This window comes from Sinocyclocheilus rhinocerous, unplaced genomic scaffold, assembly GCF_001515625.1.
Source record: "Sinocyclocheilus rhinocerous isolate Xijiao unplaced genomic scaffold, SAMN03320098_v1.1 scaffold2537, whole genome shotgun sequence".
Taxonomy (NCBI): domain Eukaryota; kingdom Metazoa; phylum Chordata; class Actinopteri; order Cypriniformes; family Cyprinidae; genus Sinocyclocheilus; species Sinocyclocheilus rhinocerous.
The window spans coordinates 85,501-97,979 of NW_015625621.1; the positions used below are offsets into that span (position 1 = coordinate 85,501).

Sequence of the window (12,479 nt, forward strand, 5' to 3'; positions counted from 1 at the left end):
ACAAGGGAAGAGTACTACTGACTCATGACTCAAGCGAGAGTTATGGCTACAAAGAGCTCACCAAGATCATCATCTTCCTGGCCCACAACCTCATGGGTCTGAAACAGGAGGTAAATGATCTCAAGCAACAGATCACGTCGGTATCCCACAAGGACCCCAGCAGAATTGAGTTACATGAGGAAATCAGTAGACTTCAAAAGGCTCTGACAGCTGCTGAACAGCGAGAGCAACTGGAAAAGGCAGCCAGAAAGGACCTGAAAAGGAAACTTTCCCATACAAAAGTACTATTGAACAGCTAATTCTGAGCTCTTAGACAAAGTTGCCAGAATTGAGAATCCCTGCAGCAGTGCATGATGTGACCCCCAGAGATCATGACAAGCTAGCCAGAAACATCCCAACATTAACATACTATGGTGAAGAACGGTGGCGTCGTTTTAAACATTATTTGCAAGCAGACTCAGTATCAGACTTGTGTGTTTGTCCCATGGGTTTTTATTAACTTCTTATACATGCGCGTACCAGTTTCTGATCAAAATCAGATAAAACTATAGCTTGAATGCACTGTCCTACAAACAGTACAGAAGTTCTTCAATGCTATAATGCATGTTCAAATCGTACGATAACAAACTAACCTGATATTAGCGAAGAAATCCTAATTTCAGTTGTTAACAGAACACAAATCTTCTCTGAGGAAAGAATCTCAGATTAGCATTTGCCACTTAAATGGTACCAGAATAAATCAGTCTGATCTTGGGCGAAGAAATCCCCACTTTCAGCACTGTTGTAGGTGATCTGAGCGATGCTCCTCATTTCACTGATTTAAGGCCTTATTATGTGTTACGTATCATTGTATTCATATTGATCCGCTCATGTGAAACATTTACGTCAAATTAATGGTGTTATTCTAGCATAGCTAACTATGAATTCACCATTGCCTGTGAAGTGAACGTGCTGTTTTGATTTGTGAATGAGTTGCATGTGATGTCATGATGGAGCACACCTCATCTGACCACATGTGAGTTTCCTATGCATGCTCACAGCACAGATCAATCACTGCTCCGCTTAGGCTGTGATGTGAACTTGCATTGGTCTCCTAGCAACACATGACCCCGGAAGTGTGAGCAGACTCTTCCGGTTAATCTGACAACAGCACCCACTTCACAGACCTGTGTGTAAACAAAGAACTGCGTGTAACCAACGCTAACTCTTAAGCTAAGCCCTTTACCTCAACTGCTAGCTGTTAGCATCCGACTAACACTTAGATAGGTGTCTAAAGTGTAACTTTCTAACCACTACTCTCTCTCTCTCTCTCTCTCTCTCTCTCTATCCCCGTCACTCCTGGTGTCACTTCCTGTTGATGCCATCACCTCCTCTTTGGATTCAGTTCGGCCGGTCCCTCCCCACATACTTTGGTTTTTACTTGTGTTATTGTTTATTTTTGTTTTGACTTTATTCTACCTCTCTTTAATTTTATTGCATTTATTTACATTTGTTTAGCACAAATGTACCAATTCAGCTAAATTGATTTTTATTAAATTTGAGATTTAATTAAATCAAAAAAAAATTATTTATTTTATTTATTTATTTATTTTTTTATATTTACTTTCCCTTTTAATTTCCTACAGCTATTAGGACCCCTTTTGTTTGTTTTGTTTTACTTTTACCTTACTTTAGTTATTTTACCATCACCATCTTCGCTTTTTGTATAGGATTACAGTAGTTCTAGCAACTGTTGTTTCCTTAATGAGTTAAACAGGTTATTAGTAGCCTAATCCCTGTTTCCTCTCTACTTCTCCTCACTCCTCAGTGCCAGACCTAATACATTGAAGGGCAGCTACTGTTCAACACAATGTAAGCCAAGATAGAACTAGGAACAATTCCCATTGTTTCTTTTTCTTTTCTTTTTTTGACGAGGTATTTGGTGGGTCCCTGCTAGTTTAGCTAACAGTCTAACCCTAGGTTTATGAAGTCTATTGCAGCATCACCCACAAGTGACACCTGCTTAGCCATATCTCTTAGAAAAAAAACTAAAATAGGAAAAAATCTTCCTTCTTCCTTTTTTTTGTTTGATTTCATCTTATTTTATTTCAGTTTTGTCATAGTGACCAAACCCGTGAACCATCAGTGCTTTGAGTAATAGTTTGACCACATGTATAGCCCGGTCATCAGCTGACCCCTGCTTACAGCCCCCTCAACAAAGTTACTCAAACTCTCTCTTTGTGTTCACGAACACAAAAACATAGCACCCTACCTCACTAGCTGCCTCTCACCAGCTATTCATACCTTACATGGCCTACACAGCCGTTCCCCATAGAGATAGTTTAACACCTCTGGACGTACTTGCATTTGTCTTGCCCCTTTCTCTCTCTGGTGTTCCCACAAGTGTGCCAGTATGTCGCAGACATTCCACAGACATCCAGCCCTGCCAGCTCACCAGGACCACCTGGAAACTTAGCAGAGCACTGTAATGGACATCCTTCAGCTCAAAGCAGCCAACGACCTGCAATGGCAAAGAAAGGAACAGCGAGACTGCGACACAAGTGAACACCTGACACCCAGCCTGAACCACCAGGACCTGACCAGCATCATCCTCTCCTCGGCCCACACCCTCAAGGGCCTCAGACAGGAGGTAAATGAGCTGAAACTGCAAGTCACAGAATTCTGCAGAGAACTGACACCTGCTCAACGAGAGAAAGCACAGAACAGATGCAAAGAACCTCACAGAATGGTGCGACAGAAGGAAACCACCAATCTTCAGGAGGCTCTAACAGCTGCTGGACACCAAGCGCCGCTGGAAAAAGCCATCAGACAGGACTTGGAAAGAGAACTGTTTCACACAAAGTCACTGTTAAAACAGCATATGTGGAACTAACTGAGAGAGACACCAGATCTAAGGCCTTACAAGGCCAGCTGCATGCAGCCAGAGCTGAGGTCCAAACCCTGACTCAGCAATTAAAGAGGAGCTTGACATGGTTCAGAAAGAATTTAAACAGTCCTACCGACTGCGCATAGACTCAAGCAAAAGACAGCCTGCTAAACATCACATCACCAGCAGTGCAAGCCCTCCACGCCTGTGCACAGCTACGAAAGGGGGGAAAGGGAGCCAAAGCCTTCTGCTTGACACTTCACAAGTCAGCTCCCTGAAAACCCTGAAAACCTCTGCAGCTGCAGAAGAAAAAAAAAAAAGTTTAATCCAGGCGAACCGAAACAACGCATGTGAATGCCACCTGCAAGCAGCCCGAGGTGAATTCAATGTCACAAATGAACTGGAATATGCTTGCAGACCACAAGGTGAACAGACAGGGAAAACACGAAACAGAACTTCCCCTGGCCAGCAGGCCCACCACCTCAGCCAAGAGTCCGAACCTGCGAGGGGGGGCGAGAGCCCACTGTTCACACGTCACCAACCAGCAGCCACAAGGGGGTGGGGCAGGGACCTTTCCAGAGGATCACTGCAGACACACACACCGTGTGACCCCACAGACCCCAACGAGCTGGCCAGAGACAACACATCTGGCAACCTAAATACTGCAGAGACCCTGAGGACATCAAAGGAACTGATCCTGCAGCCTCACCAGCAGCTTAAACAAGCCATCATAAAGGAATTCTCAGACCCAGAGTCTGAACATGGACTGATCGCTGCTGATTCTGAACTTCACAACTCAGAATCCAAAGCGGGCACCAGAAGGCACCCAGCATTGCCACAATGCAAAACCCTTCTACAGAAAGCCCCTAGCCAGAAGAGGACAGAGCCATCACCATGGCAACAGACCCAGGTTCCAGACCAACCACTGGGAAAAGCAATGGAAAAAAGGCATCCTCATCCTGCAAACACCACGGTATGTCCAACAGCAGTCCACCACAACATCCTCCTCCACACCCTTCACACAGGTGCCGAACGGAGGCTACACAAGGACAGCTGGACACGCCTACTTCTGGGTTACAGGAGCTGCTGACACTCGCAAAAGAGCTCCTTGAACAAAACTCAACTAAGGAGTACTGAGAAGGACAAACCTCTGACTCCTTGCCTGCTGCAACACAGCATCAGGCCCCTCCAAGGGAGGAGCATCCCTTGAAACCGGTCGACACCCCAGAAGCAGCCAGACAACGTTGGATGGAGCAACGGGCCCACATGCCCAACTGCGAACCCTCTACCAACACAACTCAGGCAAGCTCAAGTCGGTGCCGCCACAAGAGCCAAGCGACACCGCAAACATCAGATTTCTAGTGACGTTTGAGCAAAACAGAGGGCTAACAACCACCTGCTGCTCTCCTGCCATCATCACTAGGATGACAGGTGACACAGCCTCGACACCTGCTGCATAAGCTCGAGGACCCACACCTTGCTACAGCCTACATCACCACTTGCATTGGTCTCCTAGCAACACGTGACCCCGGAAGTGTGAGCAGACTCTTCCGGGTTAATCTGATAACAGCACCCACTTCACAGAACTTTGTGTAATACAAACTGCATGTAGCCAAAGCTAGCTCTCCAGCAACCCTAAACGCATACAAGTTAAAGCCCTCTACATCAACTGATAGCTGTTAGCACTCAGCCAATACTTAGACCCGTTTAAGTGTAGAGTGTAACATTTAAACCAAAGACTACAGACCTTGGCACCTTTTAGACTAAGGGACATTGATTTTGAACTAGTGATGGGAGAGACAAAGCTTCTCAAGGCTTTGAATCAAATGAATCAATTGTGCCACAAATGATTCACTGTTTCGAAGCGCTCGGTGCTGATAACCCCTGCTGGTCAGAACAGTGTAAGTGCAGTGAAAACTCAACTCAACGAAACACCTTACCAAACCAATAGCCAATGTGTTATTTAAGGTGTAATCAATTAAAGGCAATCAACGATCCTTTAGCAACTGATGTTATACAGGTTATTAGTAGCCTAATCCCTGTTTCCTCTCTACTTCTCCTCACTCCTCAGTGCCAGGCCTAGTACACTGAAGTGCAGTTACTGTTCAACACAATGTAGGCCCAGATAGAACTAAGAACACTTCCCATTGTTTCTTTTTCTTTTTGACCTCGAGGTATTTGGTGTGTCCCTGCTAGCTTAGCTAACAGTCTAACCCTAGGCTTATTAGTCTATTTCAGCATCACCCACAACTGACAGCTGCTTAGCCATGTCTCCTAACAAAAACTAAATAGGTAAAATCCTCCTTCTTCCTTTTCCTTTTTGATTTCATCTTATTATTTTATTTCAGTTTTGTTCATAGTGACCAAACCTGTGAACCATCAGTGCTTTGAGTAATAGTTTGACCACACGTATAGCCCGGTCATCAGCTGACCTCTGCTTACAGCCCCCTCAACAAAGTTACTCAAACTCTCTCTTTGTGTTCACGAACACAAAAACATAGCACCCTACCTCACTAGCTGCCCCTCACCAGCTATACCTTACACGGCCTACACAGCTGTTCCCCATGCAGATAGCTTAACACCTTTGTACGTACGGGTTAATCTGATAACAGCACCCACTTCACAGACCTTTGTGTAAACAAACAACTGCATGTAGCCAAAGCTAGCTCTCCAGCAGCCCTAAACGCATACAAGTTAAAGCCCTCTACATCAACTGATAGCTGTTAGCACTCAGCCAATACTTAGACCCGTTTAAGTGTAGAGTGTAACATTTAAACCAAAGACTACAGACCTTGGCACCTTTTAGACTAAGGGACATTGATTTTGAACTAGTGATGGGAGAGACAAAGCTTCTCAAGGCTTTGAATCAAATGAATCAATTGTGCCACAAATGATTCACTGATTCGAAGCGCTCGGTGCTGATAACCCCTGCTGGTCAGAACAGTGTAAGTGCAGTGAAAACTCAACTCAACTAAACACCTTACCAAACCAACAGCCAATGTGTTATTTACAGTGTAATCAATTAAAGGCAATCAACGATCCCTAATACCCTTAAATATTAAGGTTTTTTTAAATACGTTATATTTCAGTAAACTTAAAGACCAATAGGAGACTTGTAAATATGCCTCCTCCCTATATTAAATGCGTCACTAAATGTGTATGAATTTATAAAATGGATACGAGATCACATACAAATCATAGACACTGGTTCATGAGACCTAGCATCGAACCAACCTTACACGGCCTACACAGCTGTTCCCCATGCAGATAGCTTAACACCTTTGTACGTACATGCATTTGCCTTGTGTCTCTCTCTCTCTGGTGTTCCCACGAGTGTGCCAGTATGTCGCAGACATCCCACAGACATCCAGACCAGCCAGCTCACCAGGACCACCTGGAAACCCAGCAGGCAACTGTGATTGACATCCTTCAGCCCAAAGCAGCCAACGACCTGCAACAGCAGAGAAAGGAACTGCGACACAAGTTGACACCTGACACCCAGCCTGAACCACCAGGATCTGACCAACATCATCCTCTCCTTGGCCCACACCCTCAAGGGCCCCAGACAGGAGGTAAATGAACTGAACCTGCAAGTCACAGAGTTCTACAGAGAACTGACACCTGCTCAACAAAAGAAAGCACAGAACAGATGCAAGGAACCTTACATAATGGTGCAACAGAAGGAAATCACCAGTCTTCAGGAGGCGCTAACAGCTGCTGGACACCAAGCGCAGCTGGAAAAAGCCATCAGACAGGACTTGGAAAGAGAACTGTTTCACACAAAATCACTGTTAAAAACAGCGTATGTGGAACTTAATGAGCGAGAGACCAGAGCTAAGGCCTTAGAAGGCCATCTGCATGCAGCCAGAGCTGAAATCCAAACCCTGACTCAGCAATTCTGCAACATTAAAGAGGAGCTTGACATGGTTCAGAAAGAATTGAAACAGTCCTACCGACTGCGCATAGACTCAAGTGCGCATGCACTCACGTAAAAGACATCACACCGCCAGCAGTGCAAGCCCCCTCACCCCTGTACACAGCTACGAAGGGTGGGAGCCAAAGCCTTCTGCTTGGCACTTCACAAGTCAGCTCCCTGAAAACCTCTGCAGCTGCAGAAGGAAAAAGTTTAATTCAGGCGAACCGAAACAACACCTGTGAATGCTACCTGCAAGCAGCCCGAGCTGAAATACAAGTCGCTGGCTCAGCAACGAGACAACTCCAAACACCAAATGGGGTAAAGTCAAACGAAGCCAAGGTGAATTCAATGTCACAAATGAACTGAAATATGCTTGCAGACCACAAGGTGAACAGACAGGGAAAACACGACACAGAACTTCCCCTGGCAAGCAGGCCCAGACCCCCGGACTGATCGCTGCCCTAGACACCAAACAGGGCCGACATGAAACTCCCCAAAGCTCGCAATTACCCTGGGACACCAGCTTCAAGAGCCTTTTCCTCTGAAACCTCCATCCTATTGTAAGTCACCATTTAGGCATTATGGCCTGCCGCACAATGCCTAATCAACAGCTGCGTAACCTGACACAGAAGGCCTTTAACAAGCACAAGGCCTCCACTAAAGGTGTTTGTCAGACCCCACTGATTCTGAACTTCACAACTCAGAATCCAAAGCGGGCACCAGAAGGCACCCAGCATTGCCACAATGCAAAACCCTTCTACAGAAAGCCCCTAGCCAGAAGAGGACAGAGCCATCACCATGGCAACAGACCCAGGTTCCAGACCAACCACTGGGACAAGCCATGGAAAAGGGCATCCTCATCCTGCAAACACCACGGTATGTCCAACAGCAGTCCACCACAACATCCTCCTCCACACCCTTCACACAGGTGCCGAACGGAGGCTACGCAAGGACAGCTGAACACGCCTACATCTGAGTTACAGGAGCTGCTGACACTAGCAAAAGAGCTCCTTGAACAAAACTCAACTGAGGAGTACTGAGAAGGAAAAACTTCTGACTCCTTGCCTGACGCAACACAGCATCCGACCCCTCCAAGGGAGGAGCATCCCTTAAAACCAGTCTACACCCCAGAAGCAGCCAGACAACGTTGGATGGAGCAACGGGCCCACATGCCCAACAGCGAAACCTCTACCAACACAACTCAGGCAAGCTCAAGTCGGTGCCGCCACAAGAGCCAAGCGATGCTGCAAACATCAGATTTCTAGTGACGTTCGAGCAAAACAGAGGGCTAACAACCACCTTCTGCCCTCCTGCCATCATCACTAGGTCAGTCTGAAACTCTCTTCACACTACAAAATCTCCATAACAATTCCCTGCGACCCCCGGAAACACCTGCACTCTCACCAGTGAGAGTCCAACCCAGCTGTTCCAAAACGCAGGTACCACGGATAGCCTACTAGCAAACGACACCCAAAATAGCCATCTTACCCAGACCAACTCACTTCAGGATGACAGGTGATACAGCCTTGACACCTTGCTACAGCATCCACCACGGCACCACAACCACTCCTGGAGGCAACCAACAGCCAAAGAGCCATCACTGTCTCCCAGCCGTGAGTGTCAGGTGTGTATCTGATTGTTCTGCACCTTTGACATCGCTCGCTGTTGTCTATTGGATGGACAACAACGTTCGAAAGGGACATTCTTCTCGCCTTCGGGTCGATCGCTGCAAACCAATCTCGGGAACGGACGCACCCAAAGATGCGTTTCTGCGTCAACATCTTGAACGGTAGCCGATGAAGGGCCCGGTTCAAAACTCGCAGGTCCACGATTGGTCGTAACCCACCGCCTTTCTTGGGTACTAGGTTCAAAAAACTGTCGTCCATAAAATGCGTTGCACAAATTCGAACATCTGGGTTGTGCTGTTCTGTTGTAAATAAATCTTAACCAATGATTCCTAATTGCATCTACTTCCGGAAGGCCAAATAAAGTGCTTTAGTAAATAATGAGTCCCTTTTATTTGTGGGTGAACTACTTGCTTGAAAAAGCTAGTTATGTTCTATTGCATACAGTAGATACTATCAGTAGGGTCAGAGTTACATTTGGTGTGAAAGTACGGAAATAATTCACACCTCTGGCCTAGATATTCAGGGTTACAGAGAGGATGAATTACTGGTTGTGTGTGCTGTTCCACACTGGCCCTTATTTTTCTTCCATGCCAGCAATTTTGGGGCCAGACACCTATTTTACAAACATAGAGCTCCGGATACACACTGCTCTCGCCCACCTGCAGCTCCCTGCATTTGGAGCATGTCTGTGAACACGCCGGCCGTATTATATTTATACCACTGGATTTGGTTCAATCATTGGTCTAGTCAGGCTGCAAAGCACACATACATATATACACACAGATAAGGGTGGATTGAGACTTTGGGACACATTTTTGACACATTTACCTTGACAAATATATTTAACACCTTTTTAATGATAGTGATTAAGATTTGTACATGTTTTCAAGGTGTGAGGAAAATGTTATTTTTGTCCACACCATTTGACATTTTTAGAGTCATTTATAAATTTATATTTTTGTTGTAAATAGTATAAACCATTTGTACCATATGGACTGTACCTGAGTTCATTTCTAAGAGTACATTTTTAAGAATTTAAAATTAAAAACAATAAAACGTTATTGTACAAAAAAAATCTTGGATACTGTTATTTGTCATTTATGCAAATGTAAAAAGTAGTTGCTTTGTGCATTTAAGATACATTTCAAAAGTTTTGGGGTCAGAAAGATAAAATTAAAAAATTAACTTTGAACTTTATATTCATCAAACAAAACAGCACAACTGTTTTCAACATTGATAACAATTAATAAAATATCTTAAGCACCAATTAAGCATAATATAATGATTTCTGAAGGACAATAAAACTCGAGTAACAGCTGCTGAAAAAAAGCTTTGCAGGAAAAATGACATTATTACAAATATATTAAAAGAGAAAAAACTATTTTCAATTATAATATTTCACTATATTTTTACTGTTTTACTGTATTTTGATCAAATAAGCCTTGATGTGCATAAGAGACCTTCAAAAACATTAAAAACCCAACAGACCCCAAACTTTTCAACGATAATGTGGATTCCTTTTTCTTGAATTGATCTAAGCAGTCACACATACACATCTAGAGAAAGAGGACATAAAGCAATAGTTCAGCTGTGCTGAAACAAACTGAATAAATCTACACTGGGATGTCATTAGAAAGATAGGATGTTGTCAGTTATACTGACATTGTTGTGCTACTTTGCACTATATAATCGCATATCTCTCTTTGGCTCACTGTGTCTCAAGCTGCTGACAACCACCATCATTTATTGACTGTAAAGTCTCAGCTGACCTCAAGATGCTGACCCTGTCAGAGTGAACCTCTAGAGGTGGACACAGAAGGGAATCCAGTCCCAAACTCTCTTCATTACACTTGACGATCAATCCAGCACTCTGCCGAATTAAAGACAGAGACACAAAGAATGAATGATCCCTGGGGAAGAACTTGATTACTACAGAGTCCACCAGACTACCGCAGCTGGGGGTCCCTCGTCTGCAGAGCTTGATTAAGTGGGGAAAGTTTGTCCTGATGTTATGAGGGCTTGAAATTCTTCATGTTATGAAAACTGCTGTCTCTCAGAGCATGTAACGTTTTGTTAATTAGAACTAACATGTCCCTAATGAATAACTATATAAAAATGCTACAGATAAACAGATAACAGATTTCTTTTTTGAAAGCAAACAAATACCCAGACTGACTCGCAATATACATCTCATCTTTCAGGTCTTAAGGGCTCTTTGCAGAGGATGCAGCTGGAATATGTAGATGTGGTCTTCGCCAACCGGCCTGATAGTAACACACCGATGGAGGGTAAGTTTGGTCATTAAAATGAGGGTAGCCAGATCAAAAGTTAAAAAAACTGGGGGTTGGTAAGATTTTTTTTGGTAAGATGTTTTTGAAAGTAGTCTCTTATAGGGATGCACCGAAATGAAAATTCTTGGCCGAAGGCCGAATACCGAACATGGTTTTTCCAATTTTTTCCCCCATGCAGGCCTATTTTGCTATTTTTTCACCATTGCATAACTTAAATAGCCAAAATGTGCTTTTTACTGTTTTGTCCTGCTTTTCAAATAAAAAAATCAATTACAAAACAACAATTTAAAAATATTTACTTAACACTGAACATTTTTTAAAGGTGACATATCATGAAAATCTGACTTTTCCAGGTTTTAAGTTTACCTTCACAGACATAACCGACTATTTTTGTAACTCATGTGTGTATTTAACATAAACTTGTATGTGAATGAGAATTTAGTTTAGTACTCGCATGCGGTGACAGCAGCTTTCTGTCCGTGTGCTTCGGATGTGTGCTGTCAGAAAACCGTATATCAGAAGTTTAAACTCATATGGTTTAAAACGCATGATTTCAGCGCGATAAACATGATAATCAGAACCATAACCGATGTTTTTAGCAGGTACGAGCTGTAAAGGCGCAGCTTTATTCTGGAAAAGAGGCCGGGGAGCAGCAGCTCATTTGCATTTAAAGAGACAGGCACGAAAAACAGCCTGTTTCTGCTTCCACTCAAAATAAGCATTTTCAAAATGTTATAATAAATGATCTGAGTATTTTGAGCTGAAACTTCACAGACACATTCTGGGGACACCAGAGACTTATATTACATATTGTAAAAGGGGGCATAATATGTCTCCGTTAACATTCTAGCAGACATTATACCAACAAAGCACAATTTAACTTAAAAATAATAAGTTAGTAAAATAATATTTTTAGGCCATTTTTGAGACTTGAATCAGGCATGTATTTTTTCACTGTACAAATAAAGGCAGTCTTGCTGAGCAGAAGAGAATTCTTTTAAAACATTAGAATATATTACAGATCCCAATTTGAACACTATGTGTGAATGTTAAATGTATTAATAGAGCTGTTGTAGGGTAATTATTATTATCATTATTATTGTCTTACTTTTTTATTTTATTTTACAGAACAGTAAAATTACAATACTATCATTTATGAATGTTGATGAAGTTGTTGCTTTTTCTCTGCTTTTATTTTGGCAGAAACTCGCAGGAAGATCTCAGTGCTTCTTTTTGTTGACAACAGCATATTTATAAATTATTTTCATTACGAATTTGGGAAGATGTTTGTCGCACGTATCACATTGTCACATGCCTTTAAGAAAATTCACAAAAATGTTACTGAGCAACTGACGAGTAACACAGTTTCAGAGCAGATTTTCCTCGCGCTATGAACTTAGAACCCTGGCACCGCGAGCTTGTGCAGCGCTGTCAGAATACATGCAATTCGTGCGAGCAATAGAAAATATAACATTCTGCAGTTTATTTACTAATCGTTTGAGGCCATTTCGCGATTTCAATCATCATACAGTAGCCTAACCACCAGCAACCGCCACCTCTTTCTTCTCATCGGAGACATATGAAGCACTAAACAGACTCGCGCTGTCGTTGCTTTGTGCTTGTAATGATTTCTGCGTCTTTCTCTGATAGTTTTAAATACTTTCACACTGCCGACATGTTTGCTGCATTAGTGCGTGCCTCTATTTGATCGCGTTAGTCATTGTTCGGTACATATTATTCGGCCGAACACCGAAAGAGATTTTTTTGCTATTTTCGGC

The 12,479-nt window shown here is 43.2% G+C and overlaps 1 protein-coding gene and 1 long non-coding RNA gene across 2 annotated transcripts in view; one reads left to right on the top strand and one right to left on the bottom strand.

Annotated features, from left to right (window-relative positions):
* Positions 1-12,479, top strand: part of LOC107705090 (voltage-gated potassium channel subunit beta-1) — a 56,847-nt gene that overhangs the window by 34,102 nt on the left and 10,266 nt on the right. Inside the window, exon 7 of the mRNA XM_016508239.1 lies at positions 10,612-10,698. Within this exon, the coding sequence (XP_016363725.1) occupies positions 10,612-10,698 (87 nt within the window). The remainder of the gene's footprint in view (positions 1-10,611; positions 10,699-12,479) is intronic.
* Positions 2,057-5,395, bottom strand: LOC107705100 (uncharacterized). Its single transcript, XR_001636040.1, has 2 exons — positions 5,276-5,395; positions 2,057-2,127 (listed from the first exon to the last, which is right to left on the bottom strand). It is a non-coding gene; the product is annotated as an uncharacterized LOC107705100 (long non-coding RNA).